Here is a 25,754-nt window from a genome sequence, read left to right as displayed (position 1 = left end):
TTGCTGTTCTGGTTAGTGTTTATTGGCTTATTCCACTGTAGAGCCTCTAGTCCTGCTCACTATACCTTATCCAACCTATTAGTTCCACCACCCACACATGCAATGACATCTCCTGGTTTCAATGATGTTTCTAGAGACAATATCTCTCTCTTCATCACTCCATACCTAGGTTTACCTCCACTGTATTCACATCCTACCATACCTTTGTCTGTACATTATACCTTGATGCTATTTTATCGCCTCCAGAAACCTCCTTTTACTCTCTGTTCCAGACGTTCTAGACGACCAATACTTATTGCTTTTAGCCGCACCCTTATTCTTCTCCTCCTATGTTCCTCTGGCGATGTAGAGGTGAATCCAGGCCCTGCTGTGCCTAGCTCCACTCCTATTCCCCAGGCGCTCTCAGAAGTCGTCAAAAGACTTCTGTAACCATAATAGCCCTGGTTTCATGCATGTTAACATTAGAAGCCTCCTCCCTAAGTTTGTTTTATTCACTGCTTTAGCACACTCTGCCAACCCGGATGTTCTAGCTGTGTCTGAATCCTGGCTTAGGAAGACCACCAAAAATTCTAAAATTTTAATTCCAAACTACAACATTTTCAGACAAGATAGAACTGCCAAAGGGGGCGGTGTTGCGATCTACTGCAAATATAGCCTGCAGAGTTCTGTCCTACTATCTAGGTCTGTACCGAAACAATTTGAACTTCTACTTTTAAAAATCCACCTCTCTAAAAACAAGTCTCTCACCGTTGCCGCCTGCTATAGACCACCCTCTGCCCCCAGCTGTGCTCTGGACACCATATGTGAACTGATTGCCCCCCATCTACCTTCAGAGCTCGTGCTGCTAGGCGACCTAAACTGGAACATGCTTAACACCCCAGCCATCCTACAATCTAAACTTGATGCCCTCAATCTCACAAAAATTATCAATGAACCTACCAGGTACCTCCCCAAAGCCTTAAACACGGGCACCCTCATAGATATCATCCTAACCAACTTGCCCTCTAAATACACCTCTGCTGTCTTCAACCAAGATCTCAGCGATCACTGCCTCATTGCCTGCATCTGTAATGGGTCAGCGGTCAAACGACCTCCACTCATCACTTTAAAACGCTCCCTGAAACACTTCAGCGAGCAGGCCTTTCTAATCGACCTGGCTGGGGTATCCTGGAAGGATATTGATCTCATCCCGTCAGTAGAGGATGCCTGGATATTTTTTTAAATGCCTTCCTTAACCATCTTAAATAAACATGCCTCATTCAAGAAATTTAGAACCAGGAACAGATGTAGCCCTTGGTTCTCCACAGACCTGACTGCCCTTAACCAACACAAAAACATCCTATGGCGTTCTGCATTAGCATCGAACAGCCCCCGTGATATGCAGCTGTTCAGGGAAGCTAGAAACCATTATACACAGGCAGTTAGAAAAGCCAAGGCTAGCTTTTTCAAGCAGAAATTTGCTTCCTGCAACACTAACTCAAACAAGTTCTGGGACACTGTAAAGTCCATGTAGAATAAGAACACCTCCTCCCAGCTGCCCACTGCACTGAAGCTAGGAAACACTGTCACCACTGATAAATCCACCATAATTGAGAATTTCAAGAAGCATTTTTCTACGGCTGGCCATGCTTTCCACCTGGCTACTCCTACCCCAGTCAACAGCACTGCACCCCCAACAGCAACTCGCCCAAGCCTTCCCCATTTCTCCTTCTCCCAAATCCGTTCAGCTGATGTTCTGAAAGAGCTGCAAAATCTGGACCCCTACAAATCAGCCGGGCTAGACAATCTGGACCCTTTCGTTCTAAAATTATCTGCCGAAATTGTTGCCACCCATATTACTAGCCTGTTCAACTTCTCTTTCGTGTCGTCTGAGATTCCCAAAGATTGGAAAGCAGCTGCGGTCATCCCCCTCTTCAAAGGGGGGGACACTCTTGACCCAAACTGCTACATACCTATATCTATCCTACCATGCCTTTTTAAGGTCTTCGAAAGCCAAGTCAACAAACAGATTACCGACCATTTCGAATCTCACCATACCTTCTCTGCTATGCAATCTGGTTTCAGAGCTGGTCATGGGTGCACCTCAGCCACGTTCAAGGTCCTAAATGATACCTTAACCGCCATCAATAAGAAACATTACTGTGCAGCCATATTCATTGATCTGGCCAAGACTTTCGACTCTGTTAATCACCACATCCTCATCGGCAGACTCGACAGCCTTGGTTTCTCAAATGATTGCCTCGCCTGGTTCACCAACTACTTCTCTGATAGAGTTCAGTGTGTCAAATTGGAGGGTCTGCTGTCCGGACCTCTGGCAGTCTCTATGGGGGTGCCACAGGGTTCAATTCTTGGACCGACTCTCTCCCCTTTGTATACATCAATGAGGTCGCTCTTGCTGCTGGTGAGTCTCTGATCCACCTCTACACAGACGACACCATTCTGTATACTTCTGGCCCTTCTTTGGACACTGTGTTAACAACCCTCCAGGCAAGCTTCAATGCCATACAACTCTCCTTCCGTGGCCTCCAATTGCTCTTAAATACAAGTAAAACTAAATGCATGCTCTTCAACCGATCGCTACCTGCACTTACCCGCCTGTCCAACATCACTACTCTGGACGGCTCTGACTTAGAATACGTGGACAACTACAAATACTTAGGTGTCTGGTTAGACTGTAAACTCTCCTTCCAGACCCATATCAAACATCTCCAATCCAAAGTTAAATCTAGAATTGGCTTCCTATTTCGCAACAAAGCATCCTTCACTCATGCTGCCAAACATACCCTTGTAAAACTGACCATCCTACCAATCCTCGACTTTGGCGATGTCATTTACAAAATAGCCTCCAATACCCTACTCAACAAATTGGATGCAGTCTATCACAGTGCAATCTGTTTTGTCACCAAAGCCCCATATATTACCCACCATTGCGATCTGTACGCTCTCGTTGGCTGGCCCTCGCTTCATACTCGTCGCCAAACCCACTGGCTCCATGTCATCTACAAGACCCTGCTAGGTAAAGTCCCCCCTTATCTCAGCTCGCTGGTCACCATAGCATCTCCCACCTGTAGCACACGCTCCAGCAGGTATATCTCTCTAGTCACCCCCAAAACCAATTCTTTCTTTGGCCGCCTCTCCTTCCAGTTCTCTGCTGCCAATGACTGGAACGAACTACAAAAATCTCTGAAACTGGAAACACTTATCTCCCTCACTAGCTTTAAGCACCAACTGTCAGAGCAGCTCACAGATTACTGCACCTGTACATAGCCCACCTATAATTTAGCCCAAACAACTACCTCTTTCCCAACTGTATTTAATTTATTTATTTATTTTGCTCCTTTGCACCCCATTATTTTTATGTCTACTTTGCACATTCTTCCATTGCAAAACTACCATTCCAGTGTTTTACTTGCTATATTGTATTTACTTTGCCACCATGGCCTTTTTTGCCTTAACCTCCCTTCTCACCTCAGTTGCTCACATCGTATATAGACTTGTCTATACTGTATTATTGACTGTATGTTTGTTTTACTCCATGTGTAACTCTGTGTCGTTGTATCTGTCGAACTGCTTTGCTTTATCTTGGCCAGTTCGCAATTGTAAATGAGAACTTGTTCTCAACTTCCCTACCTGGTTAAATAAAGGTGAAATAAAATAAATAAAAAACATGCGCCGACTACAACAAGTGTTTACCATGAAATGCTTACCTATGAGTCCTTTCCCAACAATGCCGAGTTAAAAAGTATGAATAATTTGGTACAAATAAAAAAGGAAATATTCACACAATAAAACAACAATAACGAGACTATATACAGGGTGTACTGTTAGATAGTCAATGTGCAGGGGTAAGACGTAATTGACGTAATGGGGATATTAGGAAGTAATACCAGCTCCATTGCCAATGTAACTGTGTGTCATAGTTGAACGAGAATTCTCAAAACCAAAAATGATTCCACTGAATCAATAACTTATCATGATTTCCGCTTAGAGATTTCTGCTTGTACTGTTAATGAACATTTCAGAGCTTTACAAATAAAAATGTACTATAATTTTTACATTAAACATTTTCAAAAAACACAAACAATTGATTATTATTCGCATTCTCTTTTATTTAAATTCTTGTTCTCTTTTACTCCAATCCAATTATACACATAACATCTATGTGTTACTGCAGCAGACAGCTACAGAAATCAGCTCCATTGCAGACAGTACAGTAAATATTATATATTTTTTTCATATTCGGTAGACCTTTGGTCTTCAAATAGAATATCAATTTGACACCTGAAATATCATTCTACATTTTTTTGACATCTAGCAAATATTCACACAATATTTCTTGACACATATAAACAAACATAAAATGTGCCACCCTGGGCAAGAGGGCAAGGATGCCTCGTGTCAAGATTTTTTTCTCACTAATGTATCCACACTAGGAAGAGAACACACTAGGAAGTGAACACACTAGGAAGTGAACAAACTAGTGACCAGAGCCTTGTTTATACCGGGCACTAACATGCATCCAATTATTTAATGAATATTCTTTCAAAAATAATATAAATGTATTTATTTTAAAACAGAAATTGATGTCATAAGTCAATGGTGCCACCTGTCAATGATTTTAGAAGATGGGATAATTATGATTCAAATGGTTTCACTGTCGTGATATGTCTACATTTGTAAGATATCCAGACACAATGCATGCCTGTCCATGGACGTGGGAAGATGTTTGAGGGCGGGGGTGCTGCACTACAGACGGCTATATAAGTCTGTTAATATCGTACTAGTAAAGGCCCAGTGCACTACTTTTGTGGAGAAGAAATCAGGGGGTGCTGCGGCACCCTCAGCACCCCTACTTCCCACGGCTATGTGCCTGTCTACCTCTGGAGGTGGTCAGGAAGATCACAATCAGATCACAATGTGTCTTTTGATCGTCTACAAATGTGGGTACAATCAGGTTGTGAACACAATCAGGATAAAGGGGGCTTGTTAGCACCAGGTATTAACAGCACTTTTGTAGTATCACATGAACTCCTAATGACAATTAGCCTGTCAGTCGGACAGCAGCTCTGAATGACTCCGCTCTGGTTTTCATTCGACCCAATCTCTAGATTATTGCATAGAAATAGTGAGTGAGTCTCTTACTGTATATTCTCATGTGACTGGATGGCACTGATAGTATCTGATGGTATCAAAACTGTATTATTGAGTAAGTTGTGGATTGTAGTAAGACTTAAGGTTAACTACAGAGCACAGGCAGCGAGTGGCACCTTAATTGGGGAGGACGTGCTCATAGTAATAGCTGGAAGGGAATTATTGGAATGGTATCGAACACATTAAATACATGGTTTCTATGTGTTTGATACCATTCCATTCACTCCATTCCAACCATTATTAAGAGCCGTTCTCCCGTTAGCAGCCTCCTGTGCTACAGAGGTATTGGGGGACCAATTTCCACAAAGGATCACCTAAGACAAATGACTGGATTTCAAACTCATTTAAGGTCCCTGCTGTGAGCTTTAAAGTGCTTCAAAGGACGTCCATTGAATTCAATCTTGCTGGTCTAGATTTTCAGAAAAGGATGGCGCTTTCTGCATTATGTTATTCGGCAGTCCTTTGCAATCAAGGTGTCCATACTCTTCATCAAAAACACCAAAAACACAGCTAAAAAATACAAAAACAAAACCTGCCAAATCCATAACAAACAAAAATGTTATACATTCCATATTGTACTTTCAAAGATTCAGATTGTTCCCATATGATTAACCTTAGAACGGCACCCTCATGACTGATCTCCACTTCATATGCTACTAGGTGTGCTTGCCAAGAGGCAACCTATTTCCTATATAGTACATTATTTTTGACCAGGACCCATAGGTGCCATTTGGGATGCACACTGCACTTGATAGGCTACTAGGTGTTCTTCTTAGAGGTGCTCATGTGTACAGTCGTGGCCAAAAGTTTTGACAATGACACAAATATTAATTTTCACAAAGTCTGCTGCCTCAGTTTGTATGATGGCGATTTGCATATACTCCAGAATGTTATGAAGACTGATCAGATGAATTGCAAAGTCCATCTTTGCCATGCAAATGAACTGAATCCCCCCAAAAAACATTTCCACAGCATTTCAGCCCTGCCAAAAAAGGACCAGCTGACATCATGTCAGTGATTCTCTCGTTAACACAGGTGTGAGTGTTGATGAGGACAAGGCTGGAGATCACTCTGTCATGCTGATTGAGTTTGAATAACAGACTGGAAGCTTCAAAAGGAGGGTGGTGCTTGGAATCATTGTTCTTCCTCTGTCAACCATGGTTACCTGCAAGGAAACACGTGTCGTCATCATTGCTTTGCACAAAAAGGGCTTCACAGGCAAGGATATTGCTGCCAGTAAGATTGCACCTAAATTAACCATTTATCGGATCATCAAGAACTTCAAGGAGAGCGGTTCAATTGTTGTGAAGAAGGCGTCAGGGCGCCCAAGAAAGTCCAGCAAGCGCCAGGACTGTCTCCTAAAGTTGATTCAGCTGCGGGATTGGGGAACCACCAGTACAGAGTTTGTTCAGGAATGGCAGCAGGCAGGTGTGAGTGCAGATGCACGCACAGTGAGGCGAAGACTTTTGGAGGATAGCCTGGTGTCAAGAAGGGCAGCAAAGAAGCCACTTTTCTCCAGAAAAAAACATCAGGGACATACTGATATTCTGCAAAAGGTACAGGGATTGGACTACTGAGGACTGGGATAAAGTATTTTTCTCTGATGAATCCCCTTTCCGATTGTTTGGGGCATCTGGAAAAAAGCTTGTCTGGAGAAGACAAGGTGAGTGCTACCATCAGTCCTGTGTAATGCCAATAGTAAAGCATCCTGAGACCATTCATGTGTGGGGTTGCTTCTCAACCAAGGGAATGGGCTCACTCACAATTTTGCCTAAGACCACAGCCATGAATAAAGAATGGTACCAACACATCCTCCGAGAGCAACTTCTCCCAATCATCCAGGAACAGTTTGGTGATGAACAATCAAATCAAATGTATTTTAATAGCCCTTCGTACATCAGCTGATATCTCAAAGTGCTGTACAGAAACCCAGCCTAAAACCCCAAACGGCAAGCAATGCAGGTGTAGAAGCACAATGCCTTTTCCAGCATGATGCAGCACCTTGCCATAAGGCAAAAGTGATAACTAAGTGGCTCGGGGAACAAAACATTGATATATTGGGTCCATGGCCAGGAAACTCCCCAGACCTTAATCCCGTTGAGACCTTGTGGTCAATCCTCAAGAGGTGGATGGACAAACAAAAACCCACAAATTCTGACAAAGTCCAAGCATTGATTATGCCAGAATCAGTCAGGATGTGGCCCAGAAGTTAATTGACAGCATGCCAGGGTGGATTGTAGAGGTCTTGAAAAAGAATGGTCAACACTGCAAATATTGACTCTTTGCATCAACTTCATGTAATTGTCAATAAAAGCCTTTGACACTTATGAAATGCTTGTAATTATACTTCAGTATTCCATAGTAACATCTGACAAAAATATCTAAAGACACTGAAGCAGCAAACTTTGTGGTAATTAATATTTGTGTCATTCTCAAAACTTTTGGCCACGACTGTATAATCACTCCTCTAAAGTTTAGCCTTCACTAACCTACTGTAATCTACATGCTGTCAAACTATGAAACTGTCCAATTTTGATGCAACTGAATTTCTTTTTGGGGATAATAAAGATGAATTGCATTGTATTGTATTCTAGTCTACTCCATTCTAAGTCAAATACTGTATTGCAGAATAATAGAAATTTGAATAGAACTATTGGTCACCAGATAGAAGGCATGGTCAAATGATAAAAACAAGAACAAACTGCCATACTTTAAAAATAAATAGATGAACACAAGCTGTTGCTTGTGTCAATTTTAACCAGAGTGATCTATTTTATAAGAACAGGTAAAAAACAAAGTACATTTGAAACATATTGATACACTCCAACTGTCATTCCGGGCAAAGTAATGCCTGGTAGTATATATTTTTCAGACAGTCTTTGTCAAGTTCACACAGAATAAAGAAACTATGTAACCACAGTGTAGTAAACTAAATTCAATACTCTCCATCATTGAAGATGACAGATGACAGATGATTTTTGTGGGTATTTTACCACATTCCTTATATAAGAGATCACAGAAATGATAGAAAGCGGCATATAATTCCTGAGCATCATACATCTTCCTAAACAATTGCGTTTTTTTTTCAGCCAAACTCATGCTTGCATTAACAGAGGTTTTTTAGAATAGATTTTGGAATATTTTCAGAGGATGCTTAAGTAACTGTCCAGTGAAAATCTCCCCTTTAAACCTTCATATTCTGTGAACTCATACCCAAATGATGTTGTTAACTCATACCTAAACGATGTTGTTGACTCATCCTATACTCTTTATGCAAAAGCATTAAGAAAAAAAGTATTTTTATTTTTTAAACTCCTACTCAGACTTGTATCTCAAACAGACCTTTTAAAAAATGCTTGTTATTTCCTCATAGGGAATGAGGAGTCTACTTGCATGAATATTTTTAATGACTGGTATACACCCACACCGTTCTGTTGTAGGGGTATGCCCACACCATTCCAACACAGAAAATCTGCTTGTTTAAAATTAGCATTTTTTGGAAGGAAAACCTTTTCACTCATATTGTAATTAATTACAGGTCGTATTTCATAAAAAACATTATCCTTGACTTATTCCACATCTTGTTGTGTTACAGCCTGAATTGAAAATGGATGAAATATATTTTATTCTCACCCATCTACCTACACACAATACCCCATAACGGCAAAGTGAAAACATCTTTTTAGAATTATTTGCACATTTATTTAAAAATGAAATACAGAAATGTCTCATTTACATAAGTATTCACACCCCTGATTCAATACTTTTTAGAAGCACCTTGGGCAGTGATTACAGCTGTGTCTTTCTGGGTAAGTCTCTAAGAGCGTTAAACAACTGTACAATATTTGCATATTATTCTTTTTAAAATTAGGTTAAGTTGTTGATCATTGCTAGACAGCCATTTTCAAGTTGCCATAGATTTTCAAGACGATTTAAGTCAAAACTGTAACTAGGCCAGTCAGGAACACTCAATGTCATCTTGGTATGCAATTCCATTGTATACAGTGGCTTGCGAAAGTATTCACCCCCCTTGGCATTTTTCCTATTTTGTTGCCTTACAACCTAGAATTAAAATATATTTTTTTGGGGTTTGTATCATTTGATCATCTTACCACTTTGAAGATGCAAAATATTTTTTATTGTGAAATAAACAAGAAATAAGACAAAAAAACAGAAAACTTGAGCGTGCATAACTATTCACCCCCCCAAAAGTCAATACTTTGTTGAGCCACCTTTTGCAGCAATTACAGCTGCAAGTCTCTTGGAGGATGTCTCTATAAGCTTGGCACATCTAGTCACTGGATTTTTTGCCCATTCCTCAATGCAAAACTGCTCCAGCTCCTTCAAGTTGGATGGGTTCTGATGGTGTACAGCAATCTTTAAGTCATACCACAGATTCTCAATTGGATTGAGATCTGGGCTTTGACTGGTCCATTCCAATAAATTTAAATGTTTCTCCTTAAACCCCTCAAGTGTTGCTTCAGCAGTATGCTTAGGGTCATTGTCCTGCTGGAAGGTGAACCTCCGTCCCAGTCTCAAATCTCTGGAAGACTGAAACAGGTTTCCCTCAAGAATTTCCCTGTATTTATCACAATCCATCATTCCTTCAACTCTGACCAGTTCCCCAGTCCCTGTCGATGAAAAACATCCCCACATCATGATGCTTCCACCACCATCCTTCACTTTGGGGATGATGTTCTCGAGGTGATGAGAGGTGTTGGGTTTGCGCCAGACATAACATCTTCCTTGATGGTCAAAAGCAAAATTTTAGTCTCATCTGACCAGAGTACCTTCTTCCATATGTTTGGGGAGTCTCCCACATGCCTTTTGGCAAGCACCAATACATGTTTACTTATTTTTTTCTGTCCACTCTTCCATAAAACCCAGCTCTGTGAAGTGTATGGCTTAAAGTGGTCCTAAAGATACTCCAATCTCTGCTGTGAAGCTTTGCAGCTCCTTCAGGGTTATGTTTGGTCTCTTTGTTGCCTCTCTGGTTAATGCCCTCCTTGCCCTGTCCATGCGTTTTGGTGGGCGGCCCTCTCTTGGCAGGTTTGTTGTGGTGCCATAGTCTTTCCATTTTGAAATAATGGATTTAATAGAGCTCTGTGGGATGTTCAAAGTTTCTGATATTTTTTTATAACCCAACCATGATCTGTACTTCTCCACAACTTTGTCCCTGACCTGTTTGGAGAGCTCCGTGGTCTTCATGGTGCCACTTGCTTGGTGGTACCTCTTGCTTAGTGGTGTTGCAGACTCTGGGGCCTTTCAGAACAGGTGTATATACACTGAGATCATGTGGCACATCATGTGACACTTAGATTGCACACAGGTGGACTTTATATGTGTTTGGTATGTGATTATCTGAAGTTTGTGACTTCAGAGGTAATTGGTTGCACCAGATCTTATTTAGGGGCTTCATAGCAAAGGGGGTGAATACATATGCACACACCACTTTTCTGTTTTTGAATTTTTTGAAACAAGTTATTATTTTCATTTCACTTCACTATTTGGACTATTTTTTGTATGTCCATTACATGAAATCCAAATAAAAACCCATGCAAATTACAGGTTGTAATGCAACAAAATAGGAAAAATGTCAAGGGGGTGAAGACTTTTGCAAGGCCTTGTGTTTTAGGTTATTGTCCTGTTGAAAGGTAAAGTTGTCTCCCAGTGTCTGTTGGAAAGCAGACTGAACCAGGTTTTCCTGTGCTTAGCTCTATTCCATTTCCTTGTCCTTGCCGATAACAAGCATACACATAACATGATGCAGCCACCACCATGCTTGAAAATATGAAGAGTGGTACTCAGGGATGTGTTGTGTTGTATTTGCCCCAAACATAATGCTTTGTATTCAGGACAAAAAGTGAATTGTTTTGCCACATTTTTTGCAGTTTTACTTTAGTGCCTTATTGCAAACAGGATGCATGATTTGGAATATTTGTATTCTGTACAGGCTTCCTTCTTTTAAAATCTGTCATTTAGGTTAGTATTGTGGAGTAACTACAATGTTGTTGATCCATCCTCAGTTTTCTCCTATCACGGCCATGAAAGGAAAATTCCACCCCAAAACCATCTTTTGGTATTTGTTTCAATAGTCCATTTTTTATATAGTCCCAAAATGTTTTCCATGTCAGCAAATAAAGTTTTCAAGATATACAACTTCAAGATAAAATACAGAAATACAACATGTATGATGCATTGAGCATCCTATGATGGAAAACGCAACATCATATGATGCAAAATGCATCATACCGGTTGAGGGCACTTGTGAAAAAGGAAAGGGGTGTGAATAGTTTCTGAAGGCACTGTATTTTAAGGCTTAGCAGCCTAGCAGGATGTTGTCCTTCAAAAAAGGTGCTATCTACCTGGAACCAAAAAGGGTTCTCCTATGGGGACAGCCGAAAAACGCTTTGGGAACCTTTTTTTCTAAGAGCGTAGCATGTATAGATCAGTAAGGTTGATTAGACCAACTCTTTGTACTCTATGAGAGGGTAGCTCCCAAACAGCATAAATAAGTCTTCAGTGTTTTCAACAACAGAAGCAGCAGTAGCAGCAGTAGCAGCAGTAGCAGCAGTAGCAGCAGTAGCAGCAGCAGCAGTAGGGTCATTCATGGCTCACCATGTGCTCAGTGAGCTGAGAGGCACACTGGAAAGCCTTGTCACACTCCATACAGACAAAGATCCTCCCGGCACACGTCTGCTCCTGGTGGCGCTTCAGAGCAGCTGTGCGGCTGAATGACATGCTGCAGCCTGTGCAGTCGTAGGGCCTCTCTCCGGTATGGACACGCTGGTGACGGATCAGGCGGGACACCATGGCGAATGCCACCCCGCACTGAGGACACTTGTGGGGGCGGATACCGCTGTGTACGGCCTGGTGCTCCAGCAGGTTGGAGGACTTGGTGAAGGACTTGGTGCAGACCAGGCAGGTGTAGGGTCTCACCCCGGTGTGCACCTTCTGGTGCTCTGCCATGCGGCTGGCCACGGCAAAGGCTTTCCCGCAGATAGGACAGCAGAAGGGCCGCTCGCCCAGGTGAGTGCGCTCATGGCGGAGCAGGGACAGTGGCTTGTTGAAGGTCTTGCCGCACTGCGTGCACGGGAAGGGTTTTTCATTGGTGTGCATGTTGCGCTCATGCTTCCGCAGGTCCGAGGAGCGCACAAAGTCCTTGCTGCAGGTCTCGCACACGTACGGTTTCTCTCCGGTGTGCGTGCGAATGTGCTTGCGGTAATCGGAGGACCAGATGTACGTCTTTTCACAGAAGGGGCAGTGGTACGGTCTCTCTCCAGTGTGCAGGCGCTTGTGCTGCTGCAGTGTGCCTTGGTGAGAATAGGCTTTGCCACACAGGTCACATATATGAGGCTTCAGGCCACTATGAGTATCCAGATGACTCTGCAGATTGCTGGACTTCTTAAAGGCCCAGTTGCAGTGAGTGCACTTGTAGGGCCGGTTCTCTGTGTCTCCCTCCACTCCACGTTTCTTCATGGCAGGAAACACTATAGGCACCTTATCCTCACAGGCATCAATCATGGCCAAAGCCTTGTTTAGTGGAGGGTGAATGACTAGCGGTTCTCCACCCTTCCAACTCCCCTTGTTACCACGTACATCACGCACATCATGACTAACATCAGACAGAGACTCCTTGGTTTTGGGCCTGATCTCTCTCACCAGACGCAGCTTCAGATCGGAAGGATCACCGCTACACACTTTCCTCTGCAGAAGTCTTTTCGTACTATTCTTGATGTTGCCTTCCTCCTGTTGTGACGAGTCTGAGTAGACCCCCTCCAGACCTGTAGAACCTCTCCTATTGGCAACATTATGTTTAATGGCTGCAGGTGAACCTGGAGGACTACAGAGGTCCTGATTGAGAGACAGTCTCTTGTCTTTTCCAGAGTTGAGCCCAGCAAACTTCTCAGCCAGAGTCCATGTAGGTGTTTGTGGGTTTAAATAAATCATCCCAGTGTAGCTACTACCTGAGAGGGAATCAGTATCGTCATTATCAGATGGGTTAGAGTCACTTTCCACTTTGTGAGCAGTGTTGACTTTTACACTCTCTGAGGGCACGTGGGAAACGTAGTGCATTTTGTTTATTAAGTTTTTCCGGATACTTCTCTTTGAAATGTATACTTTATCAACAAACCTTTCTGAGGTCCATGAAGGCATTTCTTCAGCCATACTGGATATTATAGAGGTGGTGAACGTGGCTTGAGGCTGAAAATGGATTTTCCCTGAACTCACCTCCTTGGCAGTGCCTGGAAAAAAAACACAAAAACAAATACAGTGTTAACTATCTACCACAGTGAAGATAAAAATTGTAATGCTATATGACCAAAGGTTTCACAATAAGTAGTAATGTTATTGAGTGCATCACACATGTAAAATGTGAGTTTAGTAAGTGTTATAAAGCATCTATGAATGTTTGTAAAGCATCTATGAAGGCTTTATTAAAGTTTTAGTGCTCTGCGAAAACTGCCACTATACAAAACTGCCTAAGAAGAGACAAGCTGTCTATGTGCAGCTCATAACAGGCTCATATGAAGCATATGAATTCCAGTAACTGTTGCTGTTTGTCGTGAAATAACCAAGTGTCAGCCGAAGAAGATGTGTATGTGGTGGTTCAAAATAGAAGAGAAATTAATTAAATGTAATAAAATATTGATGACTTTATGAACTCAATTAAATATACAAAATATTGGACACACCTACTCAATCAATGGTTTTTCTTTATAGTTACTACATTGTAGAATAATAGTGAAGACATCAAAACTATGAACTAACACATACGGAATAATGTAGTAACCAAGAAAGTGTTAAACAAATCAAAAGTAGCCACCCTTTGCCTTGATGACAGCTTTGCACACTCTTGGCATTCACTCAACCAGCTTCACCTGGAATGATTTTCCAACAGTCTTGAAGGACTTCCCACATATGCTGAGCACTTGTTGGCTGCTTTTCCTTCACTCTGTGGTCCAACTCATCCCAAACCATCTCAATTGGGTTGAGGCCGGGTGATTGTGGAGGCAGGTCATCTGATGCAGCACTCCATCACTCTCCTTCTTGGTCAAATAGCCCTTACACAGCCTGGAGGTGTGTTGGGTCATTGTCCTGTTGAATAACAAATCATAGTCCCACTAAGCGCAAACCAGATGGGATGGTGTATCGCTAGTGAATGCTGTGGTAGCCATGCTGGTTAAGTGTGGCTTGAATTTTAAATAAATCACAGACAGTGTCACCAGTAAAGCACCCGTACACCATAACACCTCCTACTCCATGCTTCACGGTGGGAACCACACATGCAGAGATCAACCGTCCACCTACTCTGCGTCTCACAAAGACAAAGTGGTTGGTACCAAAAATCTCAAATTAGGACTCATCAGACCAAAGGACAGATTTCCACCGGTCTAATGTCCATTGCTTGTGTTTCTTGGCCCAAGCAAGTCTCTTCTTATTATTGGTGTCCTTTAGTAGTGGTTTCTTTGCAGCAATTCAGCCATGAAGGCCTTATTCACGCAGTCTCCTCTGAACAGTTGATGTTGAGATGTGACTGTTACTTGAACTCCATGATGCATTTATTTGGGCTACAAATTCTGAGGTGCTGGTAACTCTAATGAACTTATCCTCTGCAGCAGAGGAAACTCTGGGTCTTCCTTTCCTGTAGCAGTCCTCATGAGAGCTTGATGGTTTTTGCAACAGCACTTTAAGAAACTTTCAAAGTTATTGAAATGTTCCATATTGACTGACCTTCATGTCTTAAAGTAATGATGGACTGTTGTTTCTCTTTGCTAATATATATATTTTGTCTTTTTACAAATAGGGCTATATTCTGTATAAAATCAGATCAAATCAAACTTTATTTGTCACCTGCCGAATACAGTGTAGACTTTACCGTGAAATGCTTACTTACAAGCCCTTAACCAACAGTGCAGTTCAAGATGAGTTAAGAAAATATTTAACAAATTAACTAAAGTAAAAAATAATAAAAAGTAACACAATAACGAGGCTATATACGGGGGGGTACCGGTACCGAGTCAGTGTGCGGGAGTACAGGTTAGAGGTAATTTGTACATGTAGGTAGGGGTGAAGTGACTATGCATAGATAATAAACAGCGAGTAGAAGCAGTGTACAAAACAAATGGAGGGGGGGGGGGGGGGGTTGATTAATTGTTCAGCAGTCTTATGGCTTGGGGATAGAAGCTGTTAAGGAGCCTTTTGGTCCTAGACTTGGCATCCCGGTACCACTTGCCGTGCTGTAGCAGATAAAACAGTCTATGACTTGGACTGGAGTCTCTGACAATTTTATGGGCTTTCCTCTGACACCGCCTATTATATAGGTCCTGGATTGCAGGACGTTTGGCCCCAGTGATGTACTGGGCCGTATGCACTACCCTCTGTAGCGCCTTATGGTCAGATGCCGAGCAGTTGCCATACCAGGCGGTGATGCAACCAGTTGCTCTCGATGCTTTATGACTTTTTGAGGATCTGGGGACCCATGCCAAATCTTTTCGGTCTCCTGAGGGGGGAAAGGTTTTGTCGTGCCCTCTTCATGACTGTCTTGGTGTTTTTGGACCATGATAGATCGTTGGTGATGTTGACACCAAGGAACTTGAAACTCTCGACCCTCACCACTACAGCCCCATCAATGTTAAGGGGGGTCTGTTCGGCCCGCCTTTTCTTGTAGTCCACGATCAGCTCCTTTTCTTGCTCACATTGACGGAGAGATTGTTGTCCTGGCACCACACTGCCAGTTCTCTGACCTCCTCCCTATAGGCTATCTCATCGTTTTCGATAGTAAGGCCTACCACTGTTAATGATGGTGTAGGAGTCGTGTTTGGCCACGCAGTCATGTGTGAACAGGGAGTGCATGAGGGGACTAAGTACACACCCCTGAGGGGCCCCAGTGTTGAGGATCAGCACAGCAGACGTGTTGTTGCCTACCCTTACCACCTGGGGGTATCTGGGAGGATGCTGTTGATGTGAACCATGACCAGCCTTTCAAAGCATTTCATGACTACCGACGTGAGTGCTACGGGACGGTAATCACCTAGGCAGGTTACCTTGGCTTCCTTGGGCACAGGGACTATGGTGGTCTGCTTGAAACATGAAGCATGAATTTTGTCCCATTCCTCCTGACAGAGCTGGTGTAACTGAGTCAGGTTTGTAGGCCTCCTTGCTCGCACATGCTTTTTCAGTTCTGCCCACAAATCTTCTATATGATTGCGGTCAGGGCTTGTGATGGCCACTCCAATACATTTACTTTGTTGTCCTTAAGACATTTTGCCACAACTTTGGAAGTATGCTTGGGGTCATTGTCCATTTGGAAGACCCATTTGCGACCAAGCTTTAACGTCCTGACTGATGTCTTGAGATGTTGCTTCAATATAGCCACATCATTTTCCACCCTCATGATGCCATCTATTTTGTGAAGTGCACCAGTCCCTCCTGCAGCAAAGCACTCCCACAATATGATGCTGCCGCTCCTGTTCTTCACGGTTGGGATGGTGTTCTTCAGCTTGCGAGCATCCCCCTTTTCCCTCCAAACATAACGATGGTCATTATGGCCAAACAGTTATATTTTTGTTTCATCAGACCAGAGGACATTTCTCCAAAAAGTTCGATCTTTGTGCAGTTGCAAACCGTAGTCCGTCTTTTTTCTGTCGGTTTTGGAACAGTGGCTTCATCCTTGCTGAGCGGCCTTTTAAGTTATATCGATATAGGATTAGTTTTACTGTGGATATAGATACTTTTGTACCTGTTTCCTCCAGCATCTTCACAAGGTCCTTTGCTGTTGTTCTAGGATTGATTTGCACTTTTCGCACCAAAGTATATTCATCTCTAGGAGACAGAACGCGTCTCCTTCCTGAGTGGTATGATGGCTGCGTGGTCCCATGGTGTTTATACTTGCGTACTATTGTTTGTACAAATGAATGTGGTTCCTTCAGGCATTTGGAAATTGCTCCAAATGATGAACCAGACTTGTGGAGGTCTACAATTGTTTTTCTGAAGTCTTGGCTGATTTCTTCTGATTTTCCCATGATGTCAAGCAAAGAAGCACTGACAGGTATACTTCCAATTGACTCAAATATTGTCAATTAGCCTATCAGAAGCTTCTAAAGCCATGATGGGTTGACACCCCCCTTAGGTTGTGCCGTGGCGGAGATCTTTGTGGGCTATACTCGGCCTTGTCTCAGGATGGTAAGTTGGTGGTTGAAGATATCCCCCTAGTGGTGTAGGGGCTGTGCTTTGGCAAAGTGGGTGGGGTTATATCCTTCCTGTTTGGCCCTGTCCGGGGGTATCATCGGATGGGGCCACAGTGTTTCCTGACCCCTCCTGTCTCAGCCTCCAGTATTTATGCTGCAGTAGTTTACGTGTCGGGGGGCTAGGGTCAGTTTGTTATATCTGGAGTACTTCTCCTGTCTTATCCGGTGTCCTGTGTGAATTTAAGTATGCTCTTTCTAATTGTATCTTTCACTCTTTTGTTCTCTCTCTCGGAGGACCTGAGCCCTAGGACCATGCCTCAGGACTACATGGCATGATGATTCCTTGCTGTCGCCAGTCCACCTGGCCGTGCTGCTGCTACAGTTTCAACTGTTCTGCCTGCGGCTATGGAACCCTGACCTGTTCACTGTGATAACTATTATTTGGCCATGCTGGTCAATTAGGAACATTTGAACATCTTGGCCATGTTCTGTTATAATCTCCACCCGGCACAGCCAGAAGAGGACTGGCCACCCCTCATAGTCTGGTTCCTCTCTAGCTTTCTTCCTAGGTTTTGGCCTTTCTTGGGAGTTTCTCCTAGCCACCGTGCTTCTACACCTGCATTGCTTGCTGTTATGGGTTTTAGGCTGGGTTTCTGTAAAGCACTTTGAGATGTCAGCTGATGCAAGAAGGGCTATATATATAAAATTGATATGATTTGATGATATCATTTTCTGGAATTTTTCAAGCTGTTTAAAGGCACAGTCAACTTAGTGTATGTCAACATCTGACCTACTGGAATTGTGATACAGTGAATTATAAGTGAAATAATCTGTCTGTAAACAATTATTGGAAAAATTACTTGTGTCATGCACAAAGTAGATATTCTAACAGATTTCCCAAAACTATAGTTTGTTTACAAGAAATTTGTGGAATGGTTGAAAAACGACTCCAACCTAAGTGTATGTAAACTTCCGTCTTCAACTGTAGGTATTACAGACTTAGTCAGTGAAAGGTTGAAAACGTCAGTTGGTCCGCGCATGCTTTGAGTACACGTCCTAGTAATCCATCTGGCCCTGCGGCTTTGTGAATGTTGACCTGTTTAAAGTTTGACCTGTCTGGGTTTCCCTTTGTAGTCCGTAATGGTTTTCATGCCCTGCCACAATACAAAGAGCGTCAAAGCCGGTGTAGTAGGATTTAATCTTAATCCTGTATTGATGCTTTGCTTGTTTGATGGTTCATCTGAGGACATAGTGGGATTTCTTATAGGCGTCCGGATTAGTGTCTCGCTCCTTGAAAGCGGCAGCTCTAGCCTTTAGCTTGTGCAGATGTTGCCTGTAAAACCACCCCTACCTTGTCACAACACAACTGATTCGCTCGAACACATTAAGTGTCACAGATCCCTCAGAAACTTTAATTACGCACACCTGACCCTTATTCCCAATGATTAGTAATTGTATAAGTGTCACGACTTCCGCCGAAGTCAGGTCCTCTCCTTGTTCAGGCAGCGCTCGGCGTCGCCGATCTTCTAGCCATCATCGATACACTTTTCATTTTCCATGTGTTTTGTCTTGTTTTTCCTCACACCTGGTTTCAATTCCCTCAGTCATTTGTTGTGTATTTAACCCTCTGTTCCCCCCATGTCTTTGTGTGGGATTGTTTATTGTAAGTGCTTGTTATTTTTATGCCGTGGGTTTTAATATTAAACTGCTCCGGCTATTACCAAGTTCTGCTCTCCTGCGTCTGACTTCCCTGCCCCTTACAATAAGTGTGCCCTTAGTTTAACAGTGTCCTGTCGATTATTGTTGCTATGTCCGTTGGTGTGTGTGAGTACCTGTGCTGTGTGTTTTGGCTTTTGTGCCATTGTGGAATGCACAGATGATTATGGGTCTCATCCCGTGTGTTAATCATTGTGCACTAGTGTTATTTATTTGAGGTACTCCACGCTCTTTTGTTTGGTCTTCGTTCCCGTGTGTGCCTTTACACGGCACGGCGTAATTTGGGTAAGAAATAAAAAGCCTATTACGCATTCATGCACCTGTCTCCTAAATCATTCATTCCAGCATGACATTAAGAAATTCCGCAAATTAACTTTTAACAAGATACAGCTGTTAATTGAAATGCATTCCAGATGACTACCTCATGAAGCTGGCTGAGAGAATGCCAAGCGTGTGCAAAGCTGTTATCAAGGCAAAGGGTGGCTACTTTGAAGAATTTCAAATAGAAAATATATCTTGATTTGTTTAAAACTTTTTTGATTACGACATGATTCCATATGTGTTATTTCATAGTTTTGAAGTCAATGTAGAAAATAGTAAAAAAATAAAGAAAAACCCTGGAATGAGTAGGTGTGTCCAAACTTTTGACTCGTTTGACTGCATATGAAATTAAAATAAATAAGGGGCACAATTTACCTGAACTGAAACGAAACCAATGACTTTATTACACAGTGCTTATTGACAGATTTCAAAACAGTTCTGCCCTCATGCCAAAACCTGGCATTTTGCTCCATATGTTTCTAAATACATAACCGTCTGTAACAGTCTAGCTATTTTAAGTATAGATGCAAATTAGCCTATGGCTCTAGCTGTCTCTGTGGCTCCGGAATCTGGAATCAATTAACTGTCTATTCATGGGTTGCACATTTCGTCACAATATAGTTTTGGGACTGATGCCCAGTTGAGCATTCTACTCAATGCAGTATCAATTGGCGCTGATGAAGAGTTTTCTGAAGTGCATTACTGTGGCTTGGAAACACGATGTCATTTCAAAAGGAGGCAAATAATTAGTAGGACAAGCTTTAGTCATCATTGTGATGTCTCCAGATTGATTGAAGATACAGTATGACTTTAGCTAGCTAGCTAAGATTAAGGGGAGAGCACCAACATTTTAGCAGCTAACGTTAGGATTGCTAGCTATTTTTGACGAACTTTGCTAGCTCATGGCAACATAGCCATCTCTAGAGTAAACTTGACCACATCATAATGATGGCAAAGTTGTTTTTGACTAATTATTTGTCAACGTTATATGTCTAGTAATTATTTATCTTGAGTCAATAAGTATTCAACCCATTTGTTATGGAAGGCCTAAATAGATTCAGGACTAAAACGTTGCTTAAAAAAATATTTCATAAATGTGCAACAAAAACAATTCCATATGTTATGCTAGTATGTCATTGTCATTGTCATTGCTATTGACCTCCAGCTGCTAATACACTCGTGTCCCCTCTGTCTACCGGTTCATACATAAAACATCCTCCATTCAGGTTGCAAATGCGTCTGTTTCCTGCTTAACTCGATTTAATGGCTCGCTGGCCAAAAAGATGGAGAAAATATGCACAATTTTCCACCACCGTTTTCGAATTTTCTGACAGCTTCCTGATGTTGTATATCACGTTCAGACATTCAGTTGCAGCAGTCTTGTTTACCCCTGGCTGAACAAGATGCGCAACATCAGGAAGTAGCATTTTTTAAAAAAAATTAAATTAAAGTTGCAATATGTAGAAATCGCTCCGCCATTTCCTGGTTGCTAAAATTCTAATAGTTTGCCTAATTTCAGTTTGTGTGCCAAAACAAGCAATGTATAGTGTACAGAATCATTGTACCATCTAAACCACTGAAAATTATATTTTCAATAACCCCAAATATTGTATTTTCAGCTTTTTGAATCTGGTGTACAAAACTGAAAGTAAAAGACACATAAGAGTGTACATAGAATCTACCACTTCTTATACTTGCTTTCAATGATAATGACAGATCTATAACTCATATGTGTATGTGAATTTGGAGGATCGCCCAAAAATGTACATATTGCAACTTGAAGAAAGTAGGGGAGAGTGGGATAAGAAAGTAAGGGAGAGTTGGAGAGCCAAAGGATTAGTTGAGCCACCCATTGTTCCTAGGAAACCATACAAAACATTTATCATTTTACCAAATATTCTGGAAAAGGTCAGAATTTCATGGAATCTGTGATGGAAGAAACATGGAAAAAGTGGTATGCAAGTTCATTCCCCCCAAATTATTTGTACAACGTCAAATGAATTTATTGTGTTATAGGTTTCACGATCCTTGTATCTCAACCAAAGTAGATTGTTTTAAGATTGTTTTATACATCCGTTGGGGTCTCTATAAACTACAATATGAGGTCCTAAACCTAGCATGAAAGTGCATCCTTGTAGCTGTGTGGGCTAATATAGTCACAATGTTTGCCTTGGTGTATATTGAGCACTTGGCCATGGGGTAAGTTGAGCCAATGGCCACCATACCCCATTCAAATGATGATAAACAAAATCAGTTTTATGCATAATATGCATAGTATTTTAGCAATATGTCATTTTTATGAACTCAAGATTGTGCTTTTTTATTGTTACAGAGCAGATATCATGCCCTATAAACCAAACAAGCAGGGGAGACAGAGAGCTGGTTTCAAACGCAGCTACCCAAGTGCCCTGCGCTTGAAACCAGCTCTCTGTCTCCCCTCGTGTTCATTACGCTCATGTTATTATTTTTCTATTATTTCTCACTGCATTGTTAGGAAGGGCCCGTAAGTAAGCATTTCACTGTTAGTCTACACCTGTTGTTTACAAAGCATGTGAGAAATACAATTTGATTTGACTTCCTTGACTGCTCTCTCAAGAACCTCAAGGGGGACCAGACCCCTGGTTTTTATTGCAAAGGACCATAGGAGGAGGCGGGTAGCTGGGTCGAGTGGCAGGCAGGTCATACACATGGGGTCCAAAGGGGCAACAGTACAGGCAAGGAAAAGGCTAGTAAAGATGTCCGGGAGATCAGGCAATAGGTAGATAACAGGAAATCCGATAGGCTAAAGTACAGTCAGGGAATAGGCAAAATGTGTCGTTAGTGAGGCAGGCAAAAACTATCATACATGGGAGGAGTAAATCAAGGGAAACCACAGAACTCCGAAAGCTGTGTGTCACAAAACAATCAATACCTCACAGTGATGGGGTGCAAAGAACTGAACTAAATAGTGTGTGATAATGACATACAGGTGTGTGAACAGGTGATTATAATTCAGGTGATTGGGATCTGGAGAGTGAGCTGCGTTCAGGGGATCTAGGCATTTGAGAGTATGAGCTGGAAAGTGAGCTGCGTTCAGGTGGATCTACGTGTTTAAGGGTGTGAGTTGGAAGCAGATGTTACAATGAGGAATAAATACACAATGAGTAACAATAACTTGGCTATATACACGGGGTACCAGTACCGAGTCGATGTGCAGATGTACAAGGTAATTGAGGTAGATATGTACATATACGTAGGGATAAAGTGATTAGGCAACAGGACAGATAATAAACAGTAACTGCAGCGTATCTGATGAGTGCAATAGAGATTTAGTTATCTGTGGATCTGTTGGGGCGATTTGCGAATTGGAGTGGATGGTGTTGATGTAAGCCATGACCAGCCTTTCAAAGCATTTCTTGGCTACAGATGTGACTTCTACAGGGCGATAGTAATTTAGACAGGTTATCTTGGCGTTCTTGGGACATGGACTCTGATTGTCTGCTTGAAACATGTAGGTATTACAGACTGGGTCAGGGAGAGTTTGAAAATGTCAGGGAAGACACTTGCCAGCTGGTCAATGCATGCTCTGAGTATGTGTCTAGGTAATCCGTCTGGCCCTGTGTCCTTGGGGATGTTAACCTGTTTAAAGGACTTACTCACATCGGCAGATAGAAGCCACTCCTCAGTAAAAGGCACATGAAAGCCCACTTGGAGTTTGCTAAAAGGCACCTAAAGACTCTCAGAACATGAGAAAGCCTGATGAAACCAAGATTGAACTCTTTGGCCTGAATGCCAAGCGCCACGTCTGGAGGAAACCTGGCACCATTCATACGGTGAAGCATAGTGGTGGCAGCATGATGCTGTGGGGATGTTTTTCAGCGGCAGGGACTGAGAGACTAGTACTTGATGAAAACATGCTCCAGAGCGCTCAGGACCTCAGACTGGGGTACAGGTTCACTTTCCAACAGGACAACAACCCTAAGCACACAGACAAGACACCTTAGGAGTGGCTTTGGGACAAGTCTTTGAATGTCCTTAAGTGGCCCAGCCAGAGCCTGAACTTGAATCCAATTGAACATCTCTGGAGAGACCTGTAAAGCTACGCTCCCAATCCAACCTGACAGCGCTTGAGAGGATCGTCAGAGAAGAATGGGAGAAACTCCACAAATACAGGTGTGCCAAGCTTGTAGTGTCATACCCAAGAAGACTCAAGGCTGTAATCGCTGCCAAGGGTGCTTCAACAAAGTACTAAGTAAAGGGTCTGAATACTTATGTAGATGTGATATTTCAGTATTTATGTTTAATAAATTAGCTAATATTTCTAAAAACCTGTTTTTGCTTTGTCATTATGAGGTATTATGTGTAGACTGATGAGGGAAAAAAATATTTAATACATTTTTGAATAAGGTTGTAAAATAACAAAATGTATAAATAGTCAAGGGGTTTGAATACTTTCCGAAGGCACTGTATATCAGAACGTAGGCATAGTTTTAATATATGCAATACACCAAAATGCCATTCCATGAATTAATTTTGGCCTACTAGCGTAACGGATGTGAAGCGGCGAGCTAGTTAGCGGTGGAGCGCGCTAAATAGCGTTCCAATCGGTGACGTCACTTGCTCTGAGGCCTTAAAGTAGTGGTTCCCCTTGCTCTGCAAGGGCCGCGGCTTTTGTGGAGCTGTGGGTAGCGATGCTTCGCGGGTGTTAGTTGTTGATCTGTGCAGAGGGTCCCTGGTTCGGGCCCGGGTATGGGCGAGGAGACGGTCTAAATTTATACTGTTACACTAGCAGCATCACAGGACAACATTATACACTTACCAAGGTGGCTCAATTTACCCTGTCCATATGCTTAATTTACACCATAAATTGTGCCAAGAGACCAATTATTTTGGACTAGCTATGTTTTCAAAACTGTTATGTTTATATTAATTCTAATTATTTCAAGGGATACACAACATCCTGAAATACATGTAAAAATATTTGTTAGAAAGAATACTATATTTCCCTTGACTTAGTGATGCTTAATGTAAAGAATTGTGCGAAATACCCCACTCTCCCCTACGCATATTTTCTCCATTTGTTTTAGTCCTGCGGGCCATTAATAAATCAAGTTAAGGAGGAAACCAACATTTACAGCCTGAATGGAGGATGTTTTATTTACGAAATGGTCGCAGGGGTACACGAGCAGGACGTCAATGGCAATGACTAGGACGTAAGGAATAATAGCGCCATTATTCTTAACAGGGCTAGATCTTTTGACTAGGAGGTTAACAGTAACCTCATAAAGTTCCCAAAGCTTCTGTGGCACTGGCTCAAAGTCATGCAATGCATACAACGCATTTCTAACACAATGTAGACATAATGTGCATAATTAGAATTTATAACATACTTTAATTCAAATGCAGTGCATAAATAAATCACATTTGGACAATAAATATCTTAAATTACAGTAAACCAACAGGTTGCACAACTCTTATTTTGTGGGGACCCCATGCGATGAACTCTATATAATGCAACGTCTATGATGTTTATTTACAAGTTTCGTCCGATTTTACTCTATTGTAGGCTAATATTAATTCCGTATGTAAAATGTCTCAATAAAAGGATACTGTTTGCTAACACGCTTCTTAGATATAAACGACAATAATGACAGCAGTCAAATGCGGTGATGGGGGGAGGGACAAGTTATGGGCAAGTTATGTTTACCCGCTGATTAATAGTAATGGGGGTGGAGGGGATCCTAATAAATAATAGATGCACTGGTGATCCTTAAAATCTATATAAGACTATAATAAATAAGAAGCTCAGCGCCTACAGGCCATTTCATAAACCATCAGCATACATTCCATCTCTTTCTCACTACAACGTTTAGTCATCAGAGCTTGATCTGTCCATTCATTCAGTCATAGGCTGCATTCTGCCGCTTACCTCGACAACGTCCTCCTATCTCCCCGTAGGCAAACCATAAGCATCCTCCTGTCGGCGTGCGAACGATGGTCATTTAGAGATGCCCACTCGGAGTGGGCGGAGTCAAAGTGAAAGAACGTGGGGACAGCAGTGTCACTTACGCTCTTAGTAAGCAGTTTTATGCCGCGTTCAAAACAATTTGGAACTTGGATGTCGACTTCAGGGCGTTCATGACAACTAGGAACTCGGGGAAAAAAAACTTGTTAACGTTCATCCAACTCGGAATTCCAATTCGGAAACTCGGAATCTTTCTTGAGCTCCTCCTTTCCGACGTGAAGATCACTGACGTCATTATTTGACCTCATTTTTCCAAGTTCCCAGTTGTCTTGAAAGCACCATTAGACTCTTGCAAGCCGACACCAACATTAAGTCATGATCCTAGGTCTTGATCTGTATGCCGATACCAGGGTATTTATGTGACCCACTGA

General features: G+C 42.2%; 1 protein-coding gene across 1 annotated transcript; it reads right to left on the bottom strand.

Annotated features, from left to right (window-relative positions):
* Nucleotides 1–11,085: 11,085 nt before the first annotated feature.
* Nucleotides 11,086–25,307, bottom strand: znf648 (zinc finger protein 648). Its single transcript, XM_046300445.1, has 2 exons — nt 25,288–25,307; nt 11,086–13,397 (listed from the first exon to the last, which is right to left on the bottom strand). Exon 2 carries the CDS (start codon nt 13,318–13,320, stop codon nt 11,755–11,757), a length of 1,566 nt encoding a protein of 521 aa, XP_046156401.1. The 5' UTR covers nt 13,321–13,397; nt 25,288–25,307; the 3' UTR covers nt 11,086–11,754.
* Between the last annotated feature and the right edge of the window lie 447 nt (nt 25,308–25,754).

Source organism: Oncorhynchus gorbuscha, linkage group LG15 (genome assembly GCF_021184085.1).
Source record: "Oncorhynchus gorbuscha isolate QuinsamMale2020 ecotype Even-year linkage group LG15, OgorEven_v1.0, whole genome shotgun sequence".
In the NCBI taxonomy this organism is placed as follows: Eukaryota; Metazoa; Chordata; class Actinopteri; order Salmoniformes; family Salmonidae; genus Oncorhynchus; species Oncorhynchus gorbuscha.
This window is presented reverse-complemented; position numbering and strand designations above follow the sequence as displayed.

Bases quoted from the DNA above. Each gene is read 5' to 3' on its own strand.
- znf648 (XM_046300445.1), bottom strand. From the start codon at position 13,320: ATGGCTGAAGAAATGCCTTCATGGACCTCAGAAAGGTTTGTTGATAAA.